The 27824-nt window shown below is 47.3% G+C and overlaps 1 protein-coding gene across 2 annotated transcripts; it reads left to right on the plus strand.

The window, feature by feature from the left end:
* The first annotated feature begins 335 nt into the window (after positions 1-335).
* LOC109117527 (alpha-2-macroglobulin-like protein 1) lies at positions 336-27438 on the plus strand. 2 transcript variants are annotated; one of them, XM_033766306.1, is made up of 3 exons: positions 336-431; positions 703-943; positions 27306-27438. In XM_033766306.1, exons 1-3 carry the CDS (start codon positions 421-423, stop codon positions 27309-27311), a joined length of 258 nt encoding a protein of 85 aa, XP_033622197.1. In that variant the 5' UTR covers positions 336-420; the 3' UTR covers positions 27312-27438. The 2 variants fall into 2 exon arrangements, with proteins under 2 accessions (XP_033622197.1, XP_019060627.1); XM_019205082.2 differs by lacking the exon at positions 27306-27438 and adding an exon at positions 10635-11160.
* The last annotated feature ends 386 nt before the right edge of the window (positions 27439-27824 follow it).

Consider the following 27824-nt stretch of genomic DNA (forward strand, 5'->3'; position numbering starts at 1 on the left):
ACATGGGTATTGTAGCATATTAATATGGTGAGAGAATGGTAATGCATGGGTGTATTTATATATTGGTGCGAGTATGTGTTTTATGTACTGAGTTTTTCAGATAATATAGCCCCTCCCACTTCGTCTCCTTCTGCTTAACTGGAGAGGGTTAGGAGGGGATTGGGGCCCTGGCCCTCAGCCTTCTGCTTTTCTCTGTCTCTGTCTCTCCCTCTCTCTCTAGGACGGGTTTCACTCTTTATTTGCCAGAAACCTCATAAGGTCCTCACCTCTCCCCGCCTGACCCCTGCTTTCCCTACAGGCGCAGGTGGCTTCTTTGCCTTTCTTTCTGCCTTTGCCTTAATTTCTGTGTCATCTTTTCCCTTCTTTGGTCCCACCGGTCCTCTACTCGGAGAGGAAAGCTGAGGAACCACGAAGAAGTTTATGAAAACAAGGTAAATGTTAAGATGTAGTGGACGCCTTGGAGCCCAGCCTCAGCAGTACACCCGGCTCGGTGCCCCGTCCTCAGGGTGTGGTGGGGAGAGACTTCTGACTGTGAAGAGAGCTCTGCTTGTCCTCTTCTCCCTGGCAGAAACTGAGGTCCACAGAGCCGGGGTCTTGGTCTGTTTAATTCACTGCTATCCACAGAGCACTAAGAAAAGCGTTTCGTTTTTCACTGAAGGAGTGACTCCTTACTACTTTGAAATTCTTTTGTTCCCTTAATAGAAATTACCTGGTAACATTCCCGGCCCAGCTGAACTTCCCCTCCACTCAGGAGGTTTGTTTGGATCTGAGAGCTGGCAGCTGGCAGAAATTCACGGTTACTATGGAGACCAAAGACAAGACCCAGAACTTGCTAGAACTTTCTGGATTGAAAAAGGCCGGCTTACAGTGCATCTCCCTTGTAGTAAGTACAGATGCAGCAATCTCTGACTTTCTGCCTGCACCCTGGCTGCTGACCATAACTGTAAGTATGACTTCTGCTTACTTTTGCCGTGGCCCTCAGCCTGTCACCCCTAAACTCAGCTTCAGCTCCTGACCATAAGTCAGAAGTTCCAGATCTTAACCTCTGGTTAGTTTATTTCCCTTCTCCCCAGTATCTTGTCTTACGGCACTGCCTTTGCTGACCCATCCAACGCAGCTCTTTTCACTGTTCTCTGCGCTGGGTTGGGACAGCGGACTCTGTCCGCGCTGCCTTCTCCCCAGGACGCCCTTCCCTCTCTTGCCCAGGCCCCCTCCTGTCAGCCACATGGAAGTGGCCGTGGTCTGGGTTTCAGAGTTGGAAAAAAGCCTCTGCTTTGAGCAGAAAAAGGTTTTCATTCAGAGGCAAGGGAGTGGCATGTTTATACAGATGGCCAAAGGTGTCTGACTCCCAGGGGTACGGAGCTCATGGTCAGAGCTGGACAAAGATGGGAAACAGCTCCAGTAGGAGCTCCAAGGAGAAACTGTGGTGTGGCCTGTTGGTGCTTCTCCTCCCAGCACTTTGAGAGGCTGAGGCAGGAGGATTGCAAATTCAAGTCCCGTCTAGGCAAGTTAGCAATTTAGGGAGACCCTGCCTTGAAATAATAATGATAATAATAATAATAATAATAATAATAATAATAATAATAATAAAGTCTGGGAATGTAGCTCAGTGAGAAGGTCCTGGGTTCAGTCATGGGGAGAGCAGTGTTGGGCTTTACCTCTCACACTGCTTTTTGTTTTAAAAGCAGCAAAACATAGGCCAGGGATTTAGCTCAGTGATTCCACCGCCTGCCTCACAAGCACAAGGACCAGAGTTCGATCCCTGGTACAAAAAAAATAAAAAAAAAAAAATTAAAAAGCAGCAAAACACAATGACTCTGAAGGATGTGAGGAAGCCAAAGGGTGGAGGGGAGGTGCTGGGAGAGGAGAATCTTCTTTGTCAGTGACACCTGCTCCTTTCCAGTGTGTCCCTCACCAGTGAGTACAGCACCTTTGTTCCCGTGCATGCCCAGGTGAGACTCTGGCTGAGAGCAGGGAGAGGGGAGTAGGTTAGCGGCAGAATGAGGGGAGGTGAGATTGCTGTGGGATCAGCTCCTCAGGGCCTGGGTGGCGGAGCTCATGGGAGGGAGGCCTGAGCTGTGCTGCCAGCCGAGTCCTTGGTCCTCCAGGACCTGGCCCAGGCAGCCAGTTCTCAGCTTGTGCTGTTGCCTCAGCCCGGGGAACAGTCCTGGGAAATGGCTACATTTGCTTTCATTTTAGAAGCCTTTTTGCAAACATTGGGGCTTTCATCCAGGAGTGATGCCAAGCAGCCTTGCAGTTCAAATATGAAGAAAGAAAGGCTGGGGTAGTAGTTTGTGGTAGAGTAGTGGAGCTTGTACTTAGCCCTGGGTTCAAGCCCATTCCCAGCGGCACCAAAATAAAACAATAAAATAGAACAAAATGGTGAGTTAGGGTCGATTTAACAAAAGAAAACAATGAGTGTAGCCACTTCTATTTCTTTTTTTATCTTTTAATAGATAGATAATGCTCTGAAGGCAACATTAAATGTATAGGCGTGAAAGGTCACAATGTGGTAACTTTTAGCACGGGAACAGCAGTCCAAGCCTGACAGTCCTACATCTTGTGATAGGTTTTACTTTGACTCGGGCTGGGGTTGTCTGTGTGGCTTCTGCCATGCTTAGGTCTGGGACGGGCCTGCAGGGTTCTTCCCCTCAGTCCCAGCCCACCCTGAGCCAGGGATTCCGGACACAAACGTCCGGGCTGGCTGCATCTCCCTGCTCTTGGCTTCTTACTGACTGGTCGTCTGCTCCACTGCTTTCTTTCCCAATTTAGATTTTTTTTTTTTTTTTAGTTCTTCCTTCCTGTTAACTATACCCTTTCTCTTGCGAGACAGGCCCAGGGCTGAGTATTTCCTGACAGATTGAAGTTTCTAGAACTGCCCAGAAGTGTCAGGCAGCGCTTAGGCTCTACTGCCCCCTGGAGGTTCAGGTCATTACCGACCCTTTTGTTCCGTCCTCTCTGCTCAGGGACAGTGGATTATTTGAGCTGTGATTTTTGTAATTAAGACCCTGCTTCTCTTGTAAAATTACCCCGCCCCCATTTTAGTTGAAATACTGAGATTAACAAAAGGGATTTCCCCAAGGAACTGAGTAACAAATATTATGAGTCAATAGGGCCAGGGATTTAGCTCAGTGGATCCACTTCCTGCCTCCCAAGCACAGGGTCCTAAATTCGATCCCCGCTACCACACACCACACACACACACACACACACACACACACACACACACACACACACACACACACAAGAAAGAAGAAAAGAGACAGCAGCCCTTTCAGCCCGTCCTCGCCTTCCCCTGCCAGAGCTATTCGCTTGCTCAGTGGCTGCTCTGTAAGGCAGCTAACAGGAGTTATTGCTTCATCTCTGGGACAAAATGCCCGGCACCCACCACGTAAGGGAGGAGGCACATACAACGCTCCCCTAATCCAGTCACCTTCCCAGTGTCCCGCCTAGGACCGCATGCGGCCTTGGACACCTGTAGAAGAAACCCTCACTGTGCAGGGTACACCGCCTGCACCTTTCCGGCCGTTGCCCTCCGGCGTCCCTCTCCGTGTCCCCTCAGGCCTCAACCTCTGTCCCCGGAAACCTCCCTTCATCCCTGTGACTTCTCCAGCACGGCAGTTTAACCAGCGTAACTAACGGGGCTCAGGTGAGAGCACCTGTGAGAAGCTCTCAGAGGAATGGGGCGAGGGCGGATTCCTCGCTGGGCCCCTCTGATCTGCGCAGTTACCTCTGCAGCATCAGTGCCCTCGAACTCCTGACGAACCACTCCTGGTTAGTGAGGTCTCCCGAGCACCTCCGGAGCTAAGGATAACACCTACAGTAACTCAGTCTCGGAAGCTGAACTCCAAGGGCCTCTCTTCCCTCCCAAATGGGATTGGAGCTCCTGAAACCCGTCTCTGATTGGTAATGAGGCAAATCATAAATCACACAGGAGCTGTTCTCCCTGTGCGGACCACAGGGGCTGTGACAGTGGCAGGAGCCCTCCCTGGCCTCTTCTTGCTGCTTCGCCTGCAGGGCAGGAAACTGGGAGAAGGCGGAGGTGGGGCGGGAGGCCCATATCAGAAGGCCCGGCAGGTTGGAGTGGCTACCACTTTGCTACAGCCCCAGCCCTTTAAAAATTCTTACTTTCCAGAGACAAAAAAATGGAAACAAAGCTTTTGCACAGAGGGAGGGGAAGGGCTGGAGGGAGGGAACGGGATAAAATAAAATAAAATTTATTTCTAAAATTCCTATTTTCAGACAGGGCCTCCCTGAATTACCTAGGTTGGGGTTAGGGCCCCACCCCTTATAACCTTGTTTGAGGATCTCTTTAAAGACTCAGTTTCCAAAAGTCATATTGGGGGCTAGGACTCCAACTCGTAAGATCTGGGGAAAATACAATCTAGCTTGTAATGCCTTCCTAAGAGATTTGGATTGACCAGTGGGACTATTAATTTTGTTTACCAGGAAGTGAACATAATGGAAAATGTGGACATATAGATATGTTTGTTTTTGGTGGCACTTGGGGCAGAACCCAGGACCTCACATGTTCAGCAAGTTCTCTACACCTGCGTTTGCAGCCCCTTGTAAGATTTTGACAGTCAGAATTTTAACATCATCCCTTCCCCATGTTTCTGTCTACTTTCAACCTAGAATTTTATCATTGCCTAATATATTTTTATGCTTAATTTTTTTTTTCTTTTTGAGACAAGGTATTGCTATGTAGTTCAGGCTGGACATGAACTCACTATGTAGCCCAGTCTGGCCTTGAACTCATGGTGATCCTCCTGCCTCAGCCTCCCTAGTGCTGGGACTACGGGTGCGTGCCACTACATCTGCCCTGGTTAAAAATTTCATTGCTCACATTATTAAACTTTTTCTCACAAAATGACACACAATTTTATAAGGCTTAAGTTTATTGAGACAGCTTATGGATTGAATTACTCTTTCTAATTATGGATGAATGCAATGAATCAAAACAGCACAAAGTTTTAAAATAAGTTAATAACAATTACATATTTTAATAAATAAATATTAGGCATAAAAAGTAGAACAACTGGAGAACGTCAGCTAATGAGGTGGATGTTGGTGGTATTTTTCAATCAGTGCACATATCCAAGGGTGATGATTGTTTTCTTCTAGAATGAGATGGGGGCCGGGAATGGTGGCATACACCTGCACTCCCGGCACCCCGGAGGCTGAGGCAGGAGGATCACTGGGAGTTTGAGGCCAGCCTGGGCTACATAGCAAGACGCTGTCTCAAAAAAAAAAAAAAAAAAAAAAAAAGAAAAAAGAAAGGGCGAAATGGCATGCTCAGAAAACTAAAGTATAGATCAGCAAATTGTTCTCATTAAAGGCCAGATGTAAACATTTCATGCTTTGGGGGTAAAAAAAAAAAAAAAAAAAAAAAAAGAGTAGAATGAAATAGGGATCAGGACAAATTTCAAGACAGGGACAACCATGGTGGAAGAGCAGCGAGACGGAGCGCGGAGACGACACAAGGAAACATGGGACACACTGATTCAACAGCCCTGCCCTGAGGCCCTGAGCCAACCAGAGAAGCAGAAAGTTTGTGAGAAATGAGAAATGTTACCAAGGAAACCTTAAGCCCTCTAGCTCTCCTTGCTCTTGGTCGATTTTGGGGTCCACACAGCTGGCCATGCCTCAGTTCCCCCAGTGTGGTGGCAGGTGGCGCCTCTGGCCTGTGGGGTGCAGGAACACCCCCGGGGAGCGAATCCTCCTCCCCTGGGCCGAGTCCCCGGAGGTCCCGGCCCTCCTGTTGTGTCTGCGTCTGCCGGCCTTATCCACGTCGATCACTCAGAGATGTTTTGTGCCGGACCGGGACAGAGGGTCAGCGTGGCCGGTCACCCAGGGAACCGGGACCCTTTCTCTCCTGTCCTCGTTTTTACTAGCATCTCAGCCCTAGGGTCCTTCAGCCCTATCTCAGGGCTGGGGCAGGAGAGGGTGCTGACATAGACCAACGCCAAGCACCTCGGAGCCCCTGAGGGCAAGGCCAGAACCGAGTAGGATGCTGGGCCAGGCAGAAGGAAACTCAGCAGCCTGCAGGATGAGGTGACCAGGACCACCGATGGCCCCAGTCTGTCAAGGGAAGAAGCATCTTTTGGTTGTTGTTGGTGTGTGTGTGTGTGTGTGTGTGTGTGTGTGTGTGTGTACATAGTCTGGATTGACCTTGAATTCACTATGTAGCCAGGCTGGCCTTAAACTGACAGAGATCCTCCTGCCTCAGCTTCCCTTGTGCTGGGACCACAGGTGTGCCCCACAATGCCCCAATATTTTGAAATGGTGCCCTCAAAAATGAAAATTCCTGGATGTCCGCCCATCCCGGCAAATCACCCCAGACTATGTTCTCGGTTCTGTGAGCACAGCTTGGTCCTCTGTGGACCAGCTGCTCCCTTCAGCCGGAGCCCAGACTGGCCAAAGGTGCCCCATCCTTTAGATAAGATTTTTTTTTTAAACTGGGACTTGAACCCAAGACCTTGCACTTGCTCAGCAGGCAGCAGAACAGCTGAACTAAATCCCTTGCCCTGTCTTAGATAAGTTTAAAAGATTGCTGTACTTAAATATTTCTCCATGGGCTGAAGTATGTTTACTCTATTTGGCCAGTCTCATTTCTTTTTTATTTTTTTTCTCTCTCTCTCATTGAGTTTATTGGTACATTTTAGGTACACAGTACAGTTACATTCATCATTGGGATCTTGTACCTTTACATGACAGGTCTTGGGTCTCATTTTTTCCCCTTGTCCCTGCCCTCCCTTCACCCCTCCCCCCCTAGCTCTTTACAAACACTTCATTTCCATTTTTTCATTTTCTCATATTTTTTACTTTTCCCTTATTACCTTTCCCCTACCCTTCCCATTTTCCCTACTCCTTTAGCACCTTTCTTCCTATTTCACACTGTCCATTATATCATTAGGATCGTATGTACTATTATAGTTCATTCACACCAGAGAAACTATTTGGTATTTACACATGTGTGACTTATTTATTTCAGTTAGGAGTATATCCTCAGTATGTATCCATTTTCCTATGAATGACTCTAATTTCTCATTCTTTATGGCTGAGTAGCACTCCATTTAATAGAAAAACCACATCTTCTTTATCCAGTTTCCAACTGATGGGCAAATGGGCTGTTTCCAAGTTTTAGTTATTAAAAACTGTGCTGCTATAAACATAGGTGTGCATATATCACTGTGATATGATTCTTTTAGTTCTCTTGGAAAGATACCCAGCAGAGGGATGGCTGGGTCAAATGGAACCTCCACTCCAAGCTCTTTGAGGTATCTCCATATTGATTTCCATAGTGGTTGCACCGGTCTGCCCTCCCACCAACAGTGGAGAAGGGTTCCTTTCTCCCCGCAACTGTGCCAACATTTGTTATTGTGTGATTTCTTGATAGCAGCCATTCTTTGTGGGGTGAGGAGGAATCTCAGTGTTGTTTTCATCTGCATCTCTCGAAAGACCGGTGATGTGGAGCATTTTTTCATTTATTTACTTGCTGCTTTTACTTCTTGGTCTGAGAAATGTCTGTTCATTTCAGATGCCCATTTTTGAATTGAGGCCAGTCTCATTTCTAACTGTCAAAGATGCTGTCGTCCAGTATCAGGGTTGTATCTGTCTTTGATTTCTAGCAGTGCATCCTTTTAAAACTGTTAAATGTTGAGGAGTCTGTGTTTGCAGTGGGTGATGATCACACCCACCCTGGGACTGGGCCATGGACTGGACGGCCTGGTTCTTCTTCCACTTCGTTGCTCCTCCTTCCCCACCCCACCACGTTTGGCCCCCTTCCTGTTTGCAAAAGATCACTGCGCCCCCTGCTTCTGAAATGACCTGCGCTATGGTTTTTCAAATAAGGGAAGGCACACGATGCCCAAGCTTGAGGGTCTGGTTTCTGTCACTTCGCATTACGGCCTCCGTGGTCTTGGGGAACTCTCGTCCAAGCCAGCAGGACGAGTTGGCATTTGCCACGAGGTTTCCTGGACTCTTTCAGGCTGGTAGTGCTCTTTCATCAGAAATTATCCTTATGGGGCCTGGGCTGCAGCTCAGTGGTTCCGTCACCTGCTGAGCCAGGTCCCAAGTTCGATCCCAGTACACACAAAAACGTCTTAATGACCTATGAGTGCTCAACTCATTAGATCCTCCTTCAATGAGTTGAAAAAATTCTGATGCTTGACTTGCAAAAGAATTTTGGACTAAAAGAATTTACCTACACAAAGCAACACTACCCTACCACTCATTGTTTTTGGTAGCCAAGAGGTTATGTTTCTTTATGTTTTGTGCTTCTTTCACCCCAGAAATATTCCATGAAATGCGGGAGTTACACCACACACACACACACACACACACACACACACACACACACACACTCTATTTCTTTTTATTTTTTGGTACCGGGAATCGACCTCAGGACCTTGCGCTTGCCAGGCAGGCGTGGAGCCCCCGAGCTACACACCCGCGCCTTGTTACACGTTTTATACAGCAGACAGGAAGCAAGGAAAGGTCGGCATCATAAAGCTTTGCATCTTCTGCCCAGACAAACCAGAGCTCAGAAGTGAAGCCCCGGGACGCCGGGAAGGCGCTGCACACCCGGAGACACGCGCTCCGCATGGCAAACCCCTGCCTCGGCTGGGCTGTGACGGCCTAAGTAGGGCGCCGGCCTAGTCAGGCCCTGGCCCAGCCGAGCACTGCACGTGAGATACACAAATGAACCCTGCGCCGCGGACTTCGGGCACAGCCGGGGTCCACCGGTCTGGGTTCCAGCGAAGGCCCTGCCACTCGCTAGCTGAACCATCTGGAGCAAATTATTCAGCCCGCGGGGACCTCGGTTTCCTCCTTGGTAGAATGGAAGAGATCTTCACCTGGAGAAGAGGTGGTTAAGAAGGAAATGAGATTATTCGTGTAGAAGCAGGTGTGGTGGGCTCTCCCTGGTCACCCCAGCACGTGGGAGGCTGAGGCAGGAAGACTGTCCGCTGGAGGCCGGCCCGGGCTACATAGTATGATCCTGTCTCAAACGTAAAATTAAAAAAAAAAATTATGTACAGTCCTTAAAAACGTATCTAGGAAGGCCAGGGATTTAGCTTAGTGGTTCCACTGGCTGCCTTGCAAGCACAAGAACCTGAGTTTGATCCCCGGTGCAAAAACAAAACTAAAACGTATCTAGGAGCAAGAAAAGGAGCATTATAAATTAGTATGAGGACACTTTGGGGAGAGAGATGTTGATTATTTTATTTCATACATACCTCAGAATTCCCCAGTAACGTACTTTAAATCTGCGTAATTAACTGAGCACCAAGTTTACCCTAAGAAAGCTGTTTGGGGGCGGGGCGGGGGTAGCGAAGCGGTACAGCCCGGGCTCCGGGTCCTGGGTTCTAGCCCCGCATTGCACACCGAGAGAAGACGCAGTCTTAGTGTCGCGTTCAATAAATGTCAGCTCCTAGCGTGAGAGGAGATGCGGGTCCCTTCCCTCTACAAGTTAAAACCTCCAGTCCCGCGAGGGCCGGGGGAGGCTGCAGGGCGCCCTTACCCGGCGAGGCAGCGACACCTGCTGCTCACAGGGGAAAGTACAGCGGGTGCTTCGTGCCTTTCTGAAGTTTTTTTGTTTGGTTTTAGCATTTACTTTGCAATAGACGACGCTGCCGTGTAAAAATTAAAGTGTGCAGAAAAGACACCTTTCACATCTCTTCTCTCCATTCCGTCCTCGATAGTAATCGATACTGTTGTTTCAGTTGAACGCTAACTCCCTGATAATGCTACCCCAAGTCCCGGGGGCAGGGAAAGGCGCCACTGGCTTGGAAGTGTTTGGGGGGGAGCAACACGCGAGTGCGCGTGTACCGCATGAAAGCGCTCCCCGACAGAGCTCCAATTCCCAGCCGCCCCCACACCTCGGCCCTTTAATTTCTGAGTCAGGTTCTGGTTAAACTGCCCAGGCTGCCCTTCAGCAAGCCACCTCCTGCCTCAGCCTCCTGAGTAGCTGGTGTCAGAGGTGTGCTGACTCACTGGCTAACGTGAATTATGGATGAAATTTGGGGGTTTGGTTCAAAGCGGGTCTTCCAGCGTAGACCTTTAAATTCGGGTAGGAAGAATGAAGATAGTGGTTTCAAAGAGCCTTCAGGGAGTAAATCATCATTTGATAGCTATCAAAAGCTAAGAATGGATTCTCTGGCCCCACACAGAGGTGCACTTCTGTAATCCCAGCACCCAGGAGGCTGAGGCAGGAGAATTGTGAGTTCAAGTCCAGCCTGGGCCATTTAGGAATATTCTAAAAGTTAAAAAGGGCTGGGAGTGCAGCTCAGTGGTAGGGCACTTGTATAGCCCATCCCAGGCCTGGGTCCAGATCTTTTACCCTTTCACTGCTTCGGAAAGTCTCAGCTTTCAAACGTGCCATTTTAAACCCCGAGAGAGAAGGGGAGGGAAGTCAGGTGCTGCTCTTCGCTCCTTTTTCAAGCTTTGCCAATGAAAGTTTCCCCTCTCCATGGTGCTATATGGGTGTCAGCCCACGTGTAGACACCTACCCCCAACACAGCCAAAACAAAGGACTTACAGGATTGGTGTCAGTATAAAAATGTAAATGTAATGACTGGATGATAAAACCTTCCATAAATCACATGGTTTCCACTCTCTCTTTGTCGAAATAGGACCTAACTGGGTTAACAGCTGAATGATGGGTTCACACACTTTTTCATGACGGAACCTGTGCACCCTCTGGCCTACAGCACGGAGGGAGTTCAAAGAAACCGACCCGTATCGCCGCGTGAGCTGTACTTCTCTGACTTTCATTTGCACGTGTCTTATGCCAGGCACTGAAATCTTTAATTTTATGAGACGATGCCTGCCTCGCCGTAAGATGCAGAGAGCGGTGCTGTACTGCGTGCGAAGACTTGGCACTACCTGATTACACAATTTTAGCTAATTGGGAAGAGAGGTGAAGTATTTCATGAGGTGCTTGTTGTTTTCACTTTGTTTTTGTGGTACTGGGGTCAAATCCAGTGCTCAGCTCATTAAGTTTTTATGCGCATTTCTCACTAGGTCGCGGATGAGGTCCAGGGATTGTGTATTGTGTGTCTCGTTGCCTTTGATCGTCTTTCTTTTGAGTTCTCTGCTATTTTTCTTTCTTTGATACTGGGGATGGAACTCAGGTCTTTGCACTTGAGGGGCAGGCGGCGGCACCACTGAGCTATATCCCCAGCCCCTATTTTCCTTTTTTATTTCTAGGCATCCTTTATATATTCTGGATATGAACTCTGGGGTTACATGTACAAATAAATACAAGTATCTTCTCCCACTTTGTGACTGCTTTCGGAAGTCATTTTATAAAATACTTAAGCGCATGACCCAGTGGGTTTTAGCATATTCGCAGATCTTCACAATCATCACGACATCCCCACGCCTACCAGAGGAGCCACCTTGGTCAGCAGCCCGCCCTGTCTCTGCCCGGCAGCTGGACGCATCCTGGAACAGGTCCTGCTCACGTTGAGGCCGCGTGTCAGCGCGTGTCCATTTCGTTGTACCATGGGGACTGCCACATTGTTTACCCAGTCATTAGTTGATGAGCCCCAGTGTCGCCACACTTTTCAGCCATTATAAACAATGCTGCTCTGAACTTGTCGGGTTGGGCATCTGTATTCCTTTGGGAATATGCTGGAAATGCAATTGCTGGGTCATACAGCGCTAACCTCCTGAGGAACTCAAAATGTTTGCCATGGTGCCTGTAGCACAGTCCTACCAGCCCGGATTGAACATTCTGATTTTTCCACATCCCCACTGACTCTGAGGAGTGTTGTCTTCTGATTGTAGCCATCCTAATGGATGTGAAGTAATAACTCATTGTGGTCTTTTAAAAAAAATTGGGAGGGTGATGAGACAGTCTCACTGTGGTTCAGGCTGGCCTCGAAATGAGTAGATCCTCCTGCTTCAGCCTCCCAAGTGTCGGGATTACAAGTGTGCACCATCACATTCCTCCTTCACTGTGGTTTTGATGTGAACTTGTGGTATTCCTTTTAATACTGTCTTAATAAACAAATTATCTTTGTTTTAATGTCTGAGGTATCAATCTTTTTCTTTGTTAGTACATTTCATTACTACTTAAGAACCCCTTCCTTACTCATGAAAACAGTTCCCTGTTCACTTTCAGAAGTTTTACCAACAGACTGGTCCTTTTAGATCTGCAGCACACCAAGAACGGAAGACCCAGTCACTTCACCCACTCCCGCACACCACGCTTTCTTCACTGCATGGTGACAGGGCTGATGTGAGTCAAGTGTGCGCATGTGTGTTCACATGTCTGGTTTTTCTCACTAGGCGCCATCAAATCCAGGGACCACTGAGAGATGGCCCCAGCCCTTGTTTAAATTTTATTTTGAGCCAGAGTCTCACTGTGTTTGCCAGGCTGGCCTTGAACTTGCAATCTTCCTGTCTCAGCCACCCAAGTAGCTGCAGTTACAGGGAAGGTCCGTGACACTCAGATTTTTAATTTTTTTGTTTTTGTTTTTTCTTTTCAGTGCTACAGTTTGAACTCAGGGCCCTGGGCAATTAGGCAAGCACTTGCTCGAGCGCTGAGCTACATCCCCAGTGCTGTTTCTGAGCGCTCTCTCCGTTGTTCCGTCCCTGTACAGATACTATAGCATTGTCTTTAGTTTTGATATCTGTAGAGGCAAGTGTTTCACTTTGCCCAGCGTCTTTAAAGGTGGTTTAAAGATGAAAGGGGTTTGTTTCTGGCCTGAATCCTCACTGTTGTTGCTTACCAACCAGTCTGGCCGGAGGCTCTGTCCGCGGGCTCTGGGGGAACAGGAGCCGGCCACACCGGAAGAAACCACTGGGCCCGGGGACCCTTGCCTGGCCTGTGCAGAGGCCCCGGGCTTGAGGCCTAAAGCCAGACGCCCAGCGAGTCAGCTGACACATAAGCAAGCTACAAAGCTGCCCGGAAGCCTTGCCTTCCGCCAGATGAAGTGGGGGTGGGGTGGGGGGAGGTGCCATTTACCACCTGGGCGGGAGAAAAGATGCAGAGTTTATGAACTGTCCTAATAAGAGCCCAAATCTACTCTTTTTTTTTTTTTAATCACTTCTATATTTGGTAAGATAGATGTCTCTCCGAGGTGGAGCTCAGCAGGAAAGCACCGACTTGGCCCACCTGCGGCCCTGTGTTCAATCCCCAGCACGGCCAAACCGTCTGATGTGTATTTTGTTCCTCGTATCCATTGATGATGATAAATATTTGCTTCTTCTTCCTCCCACGTGGAGTATAGACTCCCTCCAGAGAGAGACGATCCCACCTCCTATCCAGGTGCGCAATGGAAGGATGGAACTGAAGTCCAGCGTCCCGGGGTTGTGATAACTTCCCTCGGGTGGTGACAGCAGAGTAGAAGGGAGGAGGCACCCGCTTCCCTCTGCCCCACCAACTTACAATGGCAGACAGAGTAGGCCCAGGGAAGCAAACACGAAGTACTCAGTGAAATTCTAGACAAACGATCAGTGGGCCTCTTGCCCAGGAATGAGGAAAATCCTACCTGGATCCTAACTGGCTCCCCCGGAAGGGCTCACAGTTCCTGTTCTCTGCCCTGTGATACTGGGGATGGAACCCAGGACCTTGGCACCGAGCTATGTCCCCAGCTCTTTTTAGGTTTTTTATTTTGAGACAGGGTCTCGCTAAGTCACGAAGTGGCCCAGGCCGTGCATGCAGGGATTACAGGCAGGCAGGCCATGCCCAGCAGTTCGTGTTCCCTCCGACGGTGGCTGCATCTCTGCTAGAGCTTTCTTGGCTGTATCTGAAGAGGACTGCAAAGCAGGAACGAAAGCCCAAAGGAGTGTTTAGGTCTGGCAGCTTTTATGCCCTTTGGACAACGGGCATCCAACTTGGGAGAAGGAGCAGGACAAAGGGCAGGGTCTGGGCCGAAGCAGAGGGTAAACACTAAGCAGGAGGGCTGCGTGGTGAGGCTGCTCCTGCTGACCCTTCTTGGCTACCTCTGTCTCGGGGAACGAGGGTTCTGGGAAGTCACCTGACTCAGGACGTCCACCCAGTCCTCAGGCTGCCGGGCAGGGGTGAGCTGGCCCTCTGGTGGCTTTTGCTCCGTTACCTTCAGCTCTCAAGAACCCCCGAGCAGAGGGGCACATCGTAGGGCCCTGAGCTGCTCAACACATCTGAAGCTGGCTCAGAGCCTGCAGAAGACGAAGTGCCCAGCAGTCATTTCTGTTTCACTTAGTCAGAGATTTCTTAATTTGAACAGTTTGCAAACGCAGCCAGTCACTGGTCTGTTCTGCTCTTCTCCGTTCCAGGTGTCGGTACGCACACCTTTAAGAACCTCTGTCAAGACGTCCCTCCTCCAGGATTTAATTGTGGGCACTTTTGGCTCATTAAGCTTTGGTGAAAGAGCTACACTGTAAGCCACTGTGTCTAACTGAGAGGATTTGTTGAGAAATACATTAATCCACTCTGAGGTTATAACAAGCAATGTAATTACCATAGCTTTGATTTGATCTTTGCCACAAGGCTGAGGTCTTAAGTTCTTTCTCAAATGCTTCTTTATGTAGCTGCCTCTTCTGATCCCACAAGTCTCCACCTTTCTGGATTCGACTCCCTTGTGTTCCTGACTAAAACTGGCCAGTTCTTTGCTGAGCTCATCTCTCTCTTGTTAAGTCCTGTCAAATGCAGTCCAGTGCCTCAGTCAACACAAGAAACTTTTACCATCTTTTCCAACTTTTTCCAGAGCTTTGAGATCACCAGGCACATTAACTGCTTGTAAGTTACAAGAAACAAAAATAGTATTCTTCCCAACTTTTCAGTCTCCAGGAGGTTTTTACATCACTTGCTAAGTGGTTCTTTGGAAAGTTTATTTCTTTCTCAATTTCATTATGGGTATTCTAAGCCTATTAAGCTTTAGTGGAAGGGCTGTCGTCTAAGCCATTTTATGAAAAGATTCACTGGGCATTTAATGAGAGAAGGATTGGTTAGTTTAGAATTGTTTGTTGAAATCATTTAAATAAACTCTTTAGGGTGAGCTGGGTGTCTTGGCACATTTGGGTGGCTGAGGCAGGAGGATTGATGGGAGGCAGCCCCAGGCTACATGTTGAGTTCAAGGTCAGCCTGAACCACACAGCAAGACCCTGTCTCAAACAAACTTACAAACAAACGAGCAGGTTAGTGTGTTAGATTTCTGTCAATGTGACAAAGTACCCGAGAAAAGCAACTTCAAAGGAGTATTACTCAGCTCATGGTTTCAGAGGTCTCGGTCCATGTTTAGTTGGCTGTGTTGTTATAGGCCTATAACGAGGCACAACACCACGGCAAGTGAGTGTGGCTGAACAAAACTGCTCACCTCACGGCAGCTGGGGTCTCAGCGTCCCGCCAAGGTCTGGCCACAGTGACCCGACTTCTTCCCGAGACCTCACCTCTCAGTGGCACCACAAGCTGGTGACTGGGCTTTAGCACATGAAGCTTTGTGGGACACTGAAGAGCCAGCCCATACCTCACTGTGTTTAAGTAAAAGATTTCAGTTCTCACACTATGTCTCAGAGGCCTGGGTTGGGGCTGGGGTCCGTATCGTCTTCATCACCGACAAGCAGGGCGCTGAACAGGCTCCACGGAATATTGGAGAAGAAAGAGAAAGCCAGGTCAAGAGTGATCTTCAGGCTTCTGCCCAGAAGCGACGTCGGAAACAGCCGTGCAGAGCGGACACACAGCAGCGTACATGTTACATTCGTTGTGAAATGATGAGTTCTACCAGTGGTTCACACGGCAGGCAGAGAACGGCAGAGCTTTTGTACCAGCAGCTTCAGGAGCCGACAGCCTCAGAAACCCCTCGACTGTTCTGGGCCCGGAGACCCAGAGCAAGAAAAGCCCCGCCTGGGGCATGCACTGCTTGTTCACTGTGGCTCCCGTGTGGATCTGGCTCCTCTCAAAGGCCTTAAAGGAAGGTTAGATTGGAGGGCAGCCTCTGAGTGCAGGTTTATTAACAAACTACAGCAGAGACTCTAATGACAACTTGTCAGGATCAGTGTGAAAATCAAACAGATAAAAAGTAAAAATCAAGCTGGGCGTGGGGCATGGCGGCACATGCCTATGATAACAGCACTCTGGGAGGCTGAGGCAGGAGGATCTCAAGATTGGGCCCAGCTTGGGCAACTTCGTAACTTGGTAAGACCTTGTCAAAATAAAAAATAATAAAATAATAAAAATAAAACTTATTGCAAAGTCCTGGGTTTAATCCGTACTACGGAAAAAATAAAAATAAAAATAATCCAGCAGAGTTAATTCATGTAAATGACTGCAGATGTTATTATTGAGATGAGATTCTGGGCTTCTCTGCAGCTCAGTGATGATGCTTGCCTCATGTGTGTTGTGAGGTCCTGGGTTTGATCCCCAAGAAAACAACTATACTATTAACAATGAGAACGAGATAAAATTCTGATTTCTTCATACTCTGACCAAACCCTACTCCAAACCCTTCTCTTTCTCTCTTCTCTCCCTTCCTTTTTTTTTTTTTTTTCAGTTTTGTTTTATTTTCTCCCAGTGGTAAGGATCAAACCTGAGCCTCAAATATGTTAGGCAAATGTTCTACCACTGGGCCACACTCCCAGTGCTGGGCTTTTCTTTCTTTTTTTTTTTTTTTTTTTTTTTTTTTTTTTTTTGGTACTGGGGATTGAACTTGGGTTTTTGCGCTTGCAAGGCAGGCCACCAAACCACTGAGCTAAATCCCTGGCCCTCTGGGATTTTCTTGTAAAAAGGCATTTTTTTTTCTTTTGGTGCTGGGGATTGAAGTTGGCCTTGCACAGGCTGAGCATGTACTGTACCACTGAGCTACGACCCCAGAGAAGGAGCCCTGACGGAGACCAAACGGGAATCCCAGAACCCTTCTTAAGAAGTCCCATCACAGTGCCAGGTGTGGTGGTGCATGCCTATAATCCCAGCACTCAGGAGGCTGAGGCGGGAGGATTGCTGTGAGTTCGAGACCAACCTGGGCTACATAGTGAGTTCCAGGTCAGTCTCAACTACAAAGTGAGACCCCGTCTCAAAAAAAATCCCCCCCCCCGCAAAAAAAGTCCCATAACAAATAAATCGTGCACACATGTTTAAATACCACATTATTTGTCTGATGTGAGAAGCAATATGGAAATAAGGACTAAAATGTATACTAGATATTGGGAAATAGGAAGAAAATGTTCAAAATGTTCAAAATGTTCAAATGGGAAGGGGAATAGGGAGGGAGAAGGGAGAAAGGAAGGAAGGGACAAGAAGAAAACTAAAAATAGAAGGCAAATGGAAACAAAGCTTTTGAGGGGGCATAAAGAACAGGGGGGATAGGATAAATTAAAATTTATTTATTTATTTATTTATTTTTGGTACCAGGGATCCAACTCAGGTCCTTGAGTTTGTGAGGCAGGCAGCAGCCCCAAAACATTTATGGAGTGCTTATGGAGGGAAAATCAGTCCTAGACATTTTTCACTTAATTCTCACGAGGACCTTGAAAGGTAGGTATTATTATTCCTTTTTTTTGGTACTGAGGATCAAACTCAGGACCTTGAACTTGTAAGCAGGCGGGGTTCACTATGCTACATCCCCAGCCTATTGTTCTGATTTCACAGGTAAGGAAAACCGCACTCACCTCTTGGCAGGTCAGAATCCCATCCAAGAGCTCAAGGTTCCTGCTCTGTACCTGGCCGGGCCTCAACAGTGCCTCTACCTGACTCGGTGGGCTGAACTACATTCTTTTTTTTTTTGGTTTTTTGAGATAGGGTCTCACTATGTAGTTGAGACTGACCTGGAACTCTCACTATGTAGCCCAGGCTGGTCTCAAACTCACAGCGATCCTCCTGCTTCAGCCTCCCTAGTGGTGGGATTACAGGCGTGTGCCACCACACCGCGTTCCACTCCATTCTTTTAGGGGAGTTCATACTTACCTGTATCTTCTTACATCAATATGGTAAGCAGAGTACTTCACGGGGGATATTTAACTTTCTGTGGGTGTCGTGTGTGTGCACAGAGCTACAGATGTGTGCATTCAGCTCTCAGAAGTGAGGCCTGTGGAGTTGAGAAATCTAGCTCCTCGTGTGCCCGGGACAGCAAGACTGGCCTGAGCAGGGGGCAAAGCCCTGGGCTGTGAGGGATTGGTAACTTTGTTGTCATGGTTTCAGTCGCTGTTAAAAATTAGTCAGTACAGGGGCTGGGGATTTAGCTCAGTGGTTTGGTGGTCTGCCTTGCAAGTGCAAGGACCTGTCGAAAAAAAAAAAAAAAAAAAAAAAAAAAAAAAAAAATTAGTCAGTACAAACATGGAGGACACACTGGCTGTTCCTGATTGCCTCATTCAGTTTGTGGTTGCAGAAATGAACTTCTTTTCATATATGTGTCAAGTCTGAACTTATTAGGAGAATGGTGAAATTGGGAAAAGTGTAGTTACTAAAACTGAACTTATCTAGATAATTTGGGATCAATAATGACAACGCTCCACATTTCCCTCAAATGCTGTGGTCACTAGGATGTACTTTGGCTTCCTTTTTGCTTCTTTTTGGTTTTGGTGTTTTTGAGACAGGATCTCAGTCTGGGATTCAGGCTGGTATCAGACTCTATGCAGCCCAGGCTGGCCTCAGATTTGGAGTAATCTCCTGCCTCAGCCTCCTGGAGTGCTTGGATTACAGGTGTGTGCCACCATGCATGGATTTGGGCTTCCTTTTTTGGGTGGCTGCTGGAGATTGAACCCAGGGCCTTTTGCACACACTAGGCAAGTGCTGTATTACTGAACTATACCCCCAACACCTGGGCTACTTTTTTGGGTGGGCTGGGAATACTGGGATTGAACCCAGGGATTTCACACTAAACTACATCTCTATCTGTTATTTACTTATTTTCAGACAAGGTCTCCCTAAGCTGCTAAATTGCCCAGGTTGGGATGGAAATTTAGATCCTCTTCCCTCAGCCTCTCAGATTGTGGGGATCACAGCTATGCACCACTAACCCAGCTTGAGGCTGCTTTCTCATTCAGTAATTTAATTTACACACAGATTGACATTTAGACAACTCATTCACAACCAAATAACATACCGTACTTGTAACCACAACCAGCATCTTGTAAAAATACGATGTTGGTCCAAGAAAAACAAAAAGCTCAGCACACATTACTGCTAACGAAACCTTCACAAGAATGCGTCCTTCGGGTCCGTTCTGTCAGTAACTCAGGGGCTCTGGCCTCGTTTTCACCCCCGCGGTCCACAGCCACAGTGGCGGTCAGGGTGCTCGCGTCAGAACCTGGGCTGTCCCGTCCCTCCTCTGCTCCAATCTGTGAGGCAGAACAAAAGCCCAGGTCAGTCTGTCCTTTACCTGCCCTCCCGCACGTCCCCCTCCTCGGCATCTGCACTTCCATTCTTGGGTCCCCACCCCCTTGCCCGCCTCCGGCTGCTCCAGTGGTTGCTTTCTGCTCTTCTGTTCCCAGCTCACAGGTCCCCTCTGCCTGCAGCTCGCGCGCGCGCGCGCGCGCGCGCGCGCACACACACACACACACACACACACACACACACACACACACACACCTTCCTCTCCTTCCCTTCAGATCACCTTTTTCTTTTTTTCGTTTTTTTTGTACTGGGGATCGAATTTAGGCCATTGCGCTTGCAAGGCATGCGGCGGAACCACTGAGCCAAATCCCTGGACCCTGTTTTCTGTTTTTTTGAGACAAGCGCTGCTGTGCGGAACGGGCCGGCTGCCTCAAACTCCTGGTCCTCCTGCCTCCCTCCCCGGAATGCCGGGGTTACCGATGTCGCTTGCCGCAGCTGGCTCAGATTTCTTCCCAAAGGCCACTTACTCTGCAAGGTCCGTCCCCCTACTCAACTCGAGTCCTAGGCCCTCAACCCTCCCAACAACTTTGCATTCAACACTTTTTCTAAGTGCGGCTGTCATCTCATACAGCCCACAAATGTGGATTTAATTTTTGGTCTCCTTTCCTCTTGAATGCAAGCTCCACTAGGGTAAGAACTTTTGTGTTTTATCTGCTCTTGATGGAAAGAAAAATGCCAGGGTCCTTGAGAAGGGCTGCGACCTATTTTTGTTTACCATTGAATGCATGGATGGGGTTTCTATGGGGTGGGAATTAAAGAGAGGAGACCGGGGTGACGCGAAGGTGTTGGCGTGGGCAACTGGGGTTGTCCTTTTGTAAGACGTGAAAATCTGAGGAAGGGCAGGTTTGCTGAAGGAACGGAACGGATCACCCACTGCTCCAAAGTGGAGTCAAGAAAGAGAACTTGGCCCTGGTGCTGCCAAGTCATTGCCAGGCTGCTGCCCATGGAGAATGTACACCGCGGCCACCCAGGGAAGGAGCAGCCCTGCCCTCCAGCCTGGTTCCCTTACAGATGGGTGGCGGGTTTGCTTTCTTTCTTTGGGGAGTTCCTGGGCTGCTGGGATTCTCTTCTACTTCCAGTCATTCGCAGTGTGTACCACACACCACGTTCACGTTCATAGGCAAAGCTCAGGCCGACTGTGTTTCCCAAACTCCTCTGCAAGTAGATACGGGCAAGCGTCAGCTAAAGAAATGGAAACAGAGGTGCTCTTGCCACTTCCGGCACAGTGAAAAGCAGAACGCCTCATGGGCGACTGAAGACTGCCTCCCCGTGACAACCTTGGATGCCTCAGGTCGATAAGGGGAAATTGCTGTCACATAGGTCCCTGAGGAACACGCTGAGGGCTGCACCAACTACCAAGCCTGACTTGTCCACTGACAAAGCCCGTGAACCCTAACAGTGCTGGGTGCGAGCTGTATGTCACCCACCTTCACGGATCATCCAGCATAGGGCACACGCTTCTTCTATGTATCTCTAAGAGATAGAAATGCTGCAATTAAGTAGAAGAAGAAGAAAAAAAGAGAACTTGGGCAGAGGGCTCGGCTTGGCAAGCTGCTCTCTGACTGGCAGCTTAACTGGTTTCTCTAGTCAGATTTATATTGCTTAAAAGTGGGAGATGGAAGGGAGCGGTTACTTTCAGTTCAGTTCTGGGCTTCCACCTTACTTCCCAAGTCTGAGAAAGCAGAGATTCTCTCTCATGCAGGTAATTCTTGCCTTCAAATTGGGGTGAAAATGACGGTCCTGGAGGTTATGGCTCATGCTCCTGTGGATCATCACAGATTTGATATCCAACCCAGCAACCTTACTCTAACACTCTTGATTATATTGCCCCCAGTCGTCCAAGCTCCTCAGATGTGCTCTGAGCTGATTTTAATACACCAGCTCTGTCATCAGCTAATCAGATGCTCACTTTATGTTTGCACAAGTGTTACGGCTTTACTTTTCTGAAGTGTACTTTTTTGGAGGTGGTACTGGAGATTGAATGCAGGGCCTTTGTATTGAGTTATCTTCCCTTTTTATTCAAAACATTTAAAAAAATTTCAAGACAGGGTCTTGCCATTGTTGCAAAGCAGTAATGCAGTTGGCGACTGCTGGGCTTTAGGTAGTCATTTTAGCTGACTGTTGCAATATAGTGGTCCCCTCTCCTGTGGGGACTGTGGCCAGTGGTGAAGTCAAGACCTGAAACAATATTTAGTGCCTGATTCTGCAGATATGTTTTTCCTCTACAGGAGGGGTTCAGAATATACAGTGAATGTTTATGTTAACAAATTGTTGGGCCGGGGATTTAGCTCAGTGGTTCTGGTGCCTGCCTCACAAGCACAAGGACCTGAGTTCGATTCTTGGTACAAAAAAAAAAAAAAAAAAAAAAAAACAACCAAACATTGTTACAGTGCAAGACACATTGCCATTAATCCTTCCTCAAAACCCTCCCGTTCACTTCCAACACACTGATCCCATCATTCTTGCCACTTTCTGAAGCAGCTCTGAAAGTGTTCTTTCATGAGGGTCTTTGTAGGATGTGAATAAACATTTGGGGAATGGGGCTGCTGAGTCTGTCCACCAGAATGGAAAGCTTGCAGAAACATCACACTGTGTTCTCACCCACCTTAGTCACCAGACCTGGGCCCATGTGACTTCTGGCTCTTCCCCCAAGTTAAGGTGACCACGGAAGGCAAGCACTGAGGACAGTGAGGTAGCCACAGCAGCACAACTAGAGATACTCATAAAAGGCAAGAGGATGAGACACTGTGTTCAAAGCAAGGGTATAACTTGAGGGCAATTAATGGCACTGTGTTTTTTACTATAATAAAAATTTTAAAATGTAAACATTCAGCATATTTTTATCATGCCTCATATACCTTTCTGTAGTAAGGTTTAATTGACAAATTTGGCTCAGTAAGAGTAACAATAGCTAATGGTCAAATGGATTGATCATAACAATATGGTACCTGGTGATAACAGTTGTGTGAATTTGAGGTCTCTGGAGATATTTAAAGTGCTGCCCTTTCTTCTTTGGCAACGATGTAAGATGGTTCCTAGAAGTACGCAGTGAAAGACACGGGCATGGTACTCTCGCGTTAGGATGCTAGGTAAGGGCTCCTGGACACAAGTAGGCAACCACAGCCTGGGGCTGAGCTGACAACCGAGAGAGGTATCTAAGGACAGACAGGGGACCAAGAAATGACTCCTGTCCAGGGCGGACAGAGCTCACTTTGCAGGTCACAGGTTGTTTCTCAGAAGAATGGGTCTTCAAGGTCCATTATTTTGCTAATTACAATTTACAAGTAGACAAGAAGGAAAACAGAGAACTTAGGGAAATCTTTACAAACGCCTTCTGATTGTTCGCTAAGATATTTCCCAGTACCTCTGTGGAAGGAGGGTAAACGGTATTGTTTCCCTGGTTAACAGCGGCAGAAGCCCACCTTCCATCCACATCCGCAGTGGCAAATCCAAGCTTCTTTGTGCAAACATTTGTGTGTGCGCTGAGCATGCTATGCAGATGTTTCGCACCACTCTGTTTTCACGCCGTGGAGGATGTGAGGTAGCTACCTACGGGCTGTGGAGTTAAGGCAGACTGCATTGCAATCCTCACTCCAATGCTTACCACCCGTGAAACATGAGCATCGAATCTCTGTGAGCTTTTATCTTCTCTATAAAGATTCATAATAGCTATTATTGAGAGAGTACAATTTAGCAACGTTTGTGATGCCATAAACAAGGCTCTGAGTATATCACAATTTGTCTTTTCCTTCAGTCTTCTTCCCAGGCCTCACTTTTTTTGGTCCAGAGGACATAACCCCGGAGGGGTTCTGCTGGATCTCAAAGGGAATCAACTCCTAAATCCTGATGGAGACCAAAAGGCAGGAGACCCAACAACTGTAAATTTAGTATATGAGGAGAATGTTCTTTTCCTATAAAACTAACTACATTAGTGCCCAAACTCACTATCTAAACTGAGTTTTTTTTGTGTGTGTGTGATATAAGCTGAGTAAAACATAATGAGTAGTTTTGATAAGTTTGATGATGGCAAAAATATATCAGGAGCTGGGCCACATTGTCATGTGCCAATAACCTTAGGAAGCTGAGGCAGGAAGACTGCAAATTTGAGACTAGGCTGGGTAATGTCATGAAACCTGGTCTTGAGAAAAAAAACAAACAAAAAGGTGGACATGTAGTGTATGCTTGTACTCCAGCACTCTAGGAGGCTGAGATGGTAGCATCCCAAGTTGCAGTCCAACGAAGGTAATTTAGGAATTTAGTAAGATCCTGTCTCCAGTTGAAAAGAAAAAAATTTGAGGACTGGGGATGTAGCTCAGTGTGAATGCACTTGGTTCAAGCCCCCATGACAAAACCCACCCACGACAAACTGGGTAGAGTGGTGCCTGTCTTCAATTTCCGCATGTGGGAAGCTGACATACATGTTTACTAAAGGATGACCATGTAACATGTCACTGAGACTTACAGGCTAGGTCTTCAGATGCCCAATGTAAAGGGAGATAAAGCTCGCCATCTTCTTTTTCTCTGCCTGCCTTGTTACTGGGAAACTTTGGGTCGGATCCCTGCTCAGCTTACACTCACTGGGGCATGTTAATCACTTGGTGTCTGTTTTACAAGGTTTATTGGCCCTAAACTGCCCTGTCTTATCTCATCCTCCTTTCAGGCTGAGGACACTGAGATAAGAGTAACTAGCAATTTTCAGGATTTGCAGGGCCATCTAATAGCTAGCTTTTATGACCTCTAGTTCCAGACCCCCTGGAGCGATGCTTCCAAGTTTCAAGTTGTCCTCAACCTGCAGTGCCTCAGAATCTCAGAGAAGCAGTCTCACAGACCACCCCAAGACGAGATCAACCCATGGCGGAACTGAGGCTGCCAGAGCTGTCCCCTTATCAAGGAAACCAAACTGCCCCATCTCACCCCAGTCCTGACCTCCCACAGTCAGACCTACCATGCAGACCTAAGCAGGAACGCCTACCCAGTCCCCCAGCTACACAAACCTCAACCCTTGGCTTTGTTCCTCTTCTATAAGAATCCAAAGTTTGTCAGCCACTTAAGACAGATTTTTTTTTTTTTTGAGACAGGGCCTCACTATGCAGTTCAGGCTGGCTTTGAACTGTGGTAATCCTCCTGCCTCAGTTTCCTGAGTGGCGGGATTACAGGTGTGCACCCCCATAACCCTACCCAAATATGGATCTTGAGCCTCTTTTTCTGTGCTTCCCAGCATAGCCATGCTGATTAAACTGCCTTTCAGGACCTTGATTGGCCTTATGGGATAGGTGGTCAGGTGTCATTTTTTGAGAACTCTGGAGCTGGGCTCTGGCCCAAAACTCTGGTACTTGTGCTGTATCAGGTGCTGCATGAAGTACTTAATAAACATCTCATTTACTTTCATCAGCCATTATCTACATTTTGCTGATGGAAACTGCTCTGCTGTTGTTGGACTTAGGCTATTTAAAGGCCAGGGGACTGGGGCTGGGAACACAGCTTGGGGCAAAGGAACTGCTTAGTGTCTGGGGCCCTTGGCTCAGTCCCAGCACCACACACATGCTCCACACCCACACGGGAGAACACAGCAAGTGTCTGTATATCCCAAGAGCAAAGATGGGTGGAATACTGGGCTGAACCGATTAATCTGTTAATTTTATGCCTTTTTTTTTTTTTTTTTTTTTGGTACCAGGGTTTGAACTCAGGACCTTGCACTTTCGAGGCAGGCGGTGGCACCAGTGAGCTAAATCCCAGGCCCCCAATCTGTGCATTTTAAATTTGTGCCTTGAAGATGATTAGTGGGGAGGGATAGAAGTCCTTAGCGCTTTTAATATTCTACTCTTTTCATTTGTGAGAAGAGCAAGAATCTAGGAAATTACCTTAGTTAACTAGTATCATAGACTTTTAATGTGCCAGGGATTATGAAATATCCTCCTTTTTGAAGCGTTCAGATTGAACCCAGGGCTTCGCATAAACCAGGCAACAGCCCTACCCCTGAGATACACCCTCAGCGTCACAAGGTTCCTTTTCTGTACCTATCTTTCAGGCTTCCATTTTCTCCACCAGAAACTGAGACTCTGGCACTTTTAAAGTTCTTTTTCTGCTTTAGCTACAAGACTTTAAAGGGGACACAGTAGGTGGTGACAAGGTGGGGGTGGCAGTTCATCCCAAAATCAAGGGCTATTTTTTTCGATTGCATTCCACCAACATTTGCACCAAAAAAATGAGGTCACATATTCTTCCTTCATTAGTTGTAGACAAGACACGCTGTAGTAATACTAGCATGTCTAGGGTAAGAACCGATTCTCTCCAATTTACTACACAATGCTGAGTTTTTTAAGACTGTTATTCCTGTTCAGTTGATATATAAAAAGCATAGTCGCTTATGTTCCTTTCTACTAGTTTTCGTTTTAGTTGCCAAATAGTTAATTTCCTTTCACAACTGGAGTTTTCCTTATTTAGGTTAAGTTTTCAAGAGGGCTTGGTGTCCTACAAAACAGGTTGAATGCATTTCCTTTTCACCTGTTTAGGCTAATGACCTTCAGTGTTATGCAGAGTAAAGAAATTATCCAGCTCTATTCAAAAGAACTAGTTAGCTTGAAAAAGAAAAGACTAATTCCACTGGAATCATTAAGTGAAAATGAGAAAAGTTCAGCAAAAAAAAAAAATAAAGAAAAAAAAAAAAAAATAAAAAAAAAAAAAAAAAAAAAAAAAAAAAAAAAAGAGTCAGTGGCGGATTCTCTAGGGAATGCAAATTATTTTCCTTTGTTTAGACTAAACTAAACTCTTCATTGCCTGCTCTCCAGCTAATTTGGTCGACAAAAACGATTTTCTCATGGAGGAAGGTTTTTTTGTAAATTCAGTTTGCTGTAGATAGGTCTTCTTGTGCTCATTTTTTGGGTGGAAACTGTTAGAACTATGACTTTGGAAAACCAATCAGTGTAGGAGAGAAATGAATTTGAGTAGTGTAAAATACAAGGCACGTATCTTTACTATGGGAATTCAATTATTGGGCTATAATGAATACAACATGTTCTGTGACAGATCATTACAGGCACTCGACAAATTATACCTCAATATCTCTCATCCCTTGGTACCATCTAGTAGCTAGAGCCCTGACTGGGGAAGTAGAAACTAAAATCTTCACCGGTGGACTGTAAAGTAACTATGTAGCAAGAGCAACTCCGCTCAGCTGGTAGGAGGCTGAAATATGAAATGGCCAGTGTCTTCTAGGTATACAAGGTTCACGGGTTATTGCAAGTTAAGCGCATATTGTCTGGCGTGTGGATTCCTTATCCTCGCTATACACTCCAGTTCTTCTTTAGACGCTTAACTGTGATAATTCTCTCCGGAAACCAGGGGAGCACAGGAGTAATGTTTCTTGGCGTGAAAATTGTACAACTTGAAAATTACCTATGGGTACTTTTTTTGTTGGCGCTAAATTCAATTTAGGGGGCAGCTCACTTTCCTGGCCCCCTTCTCTCTTAGAAGCTTTCTTTCTCTCAATAAATTTTTCCTACTTTTTTTTGGGGGGGGTACCGGGGATCGAACTCGGACCTTGTGCTTGCAAAGCAGGCGTCGGCACCACTGAGCTAAATCCCCGGTCCATTTTTTTCTACTCTTAAAAAATAAAAAATTCAATTCAGGTTTCCCATATCCATTTTGTAACCTTTTGCAAGAACGGCTTACACTCTTTGTCATGCCAAAAATCTACCTGTGAATTAAGCAACTAATCCTTCACCTAGTTTTTTCATCTGTGCTTCTCTTTGCCAAACCTATGCAATTCATCCTCAGCCAACGCTTGGCACCCGTGTTCTGGCAAGCCACCCTTTCACCTCTTGTCCTTGTTTCCACTTTTCCAGCCCTTTGGCTGCCCTCCGGTCTCTTCCCTCAGTCTCGTCTGACTGGTTCCTAGAAGCCTGGCGGAGATTTTACCTGGCCTAAACCTGGCTACCACAGGTTAGGAGCCGGGAGTTCAAACACTTCTCTCTCTCTCTCACTGCAGGTGTAAGTGGATGCAACGTAGGAACAAAGAGGATGCTTACTTCAACTTTTTCTCTAAACAACAAATCACGCACGGGCTTTAAAAGGTGAGAATGAAGTGGGCGGGCAGAGAAAAATAACTAGCAAGGCGACAGCGAGAGAAAAAGCACCAATCCTCGACAGCAAGAGGAAAAGGCACCAATCCTCGTCCCTCACCAACAAAGCATCCCTCCCTTTCCGCGAAGGTCGACGAGAGTGGTTATCTTTGTTTTTGCACCGACCCACTCCAGGCTTCCACAAACAGTGGCCAGCACATAGTAGGTGCTCTGTGAGTATCTCTGCACCTTCAAAGCCTGAGACGCCAAAAGGCGGTAAGTTGGCATCGTGCACACAATGACAAAGGCTCGCCCGTCACACGTCTGGGCTCCCACACAGCCCCATTGTTCTGCAGCTCCGTACCCTGCCCTTTCCGTTGTTTTCGTCGCTCTCGCTTTCCTACAGCCGCGCCCAAGCCTGGGAACGCGCGAAGCCCCCGGCGCAG

This window comes from Fukomys damarensis, unplaced genomic scaffold, assembly GCF_012274545.1.
Source record: "Fukomys damarensis isolate Sample0158 unplaced genomic scaffold, DMR_v1.0_HiC HiC_scaffold_19, whole genome shotgun sequence".
NCBI classification, from domain to species: domain Eukaryota; kingdom Metazoa; phylum Chordata; class Mammalia; order Rodentia; family Bathyergidae; genus Fukomys; species Fukomys damarensis.

Excerpts from the sequence above, each read along its gene's own strand:
- LOC109117527 (XM_019205082.2), top strand. Across the intron at positions 944-10,634 it reads CCTGGCTGCTGACCATAACT|GACCTAACTGGGTTAACAGC; the intron begins GTAAGTATGACT and ends TTGTCGAAATAG.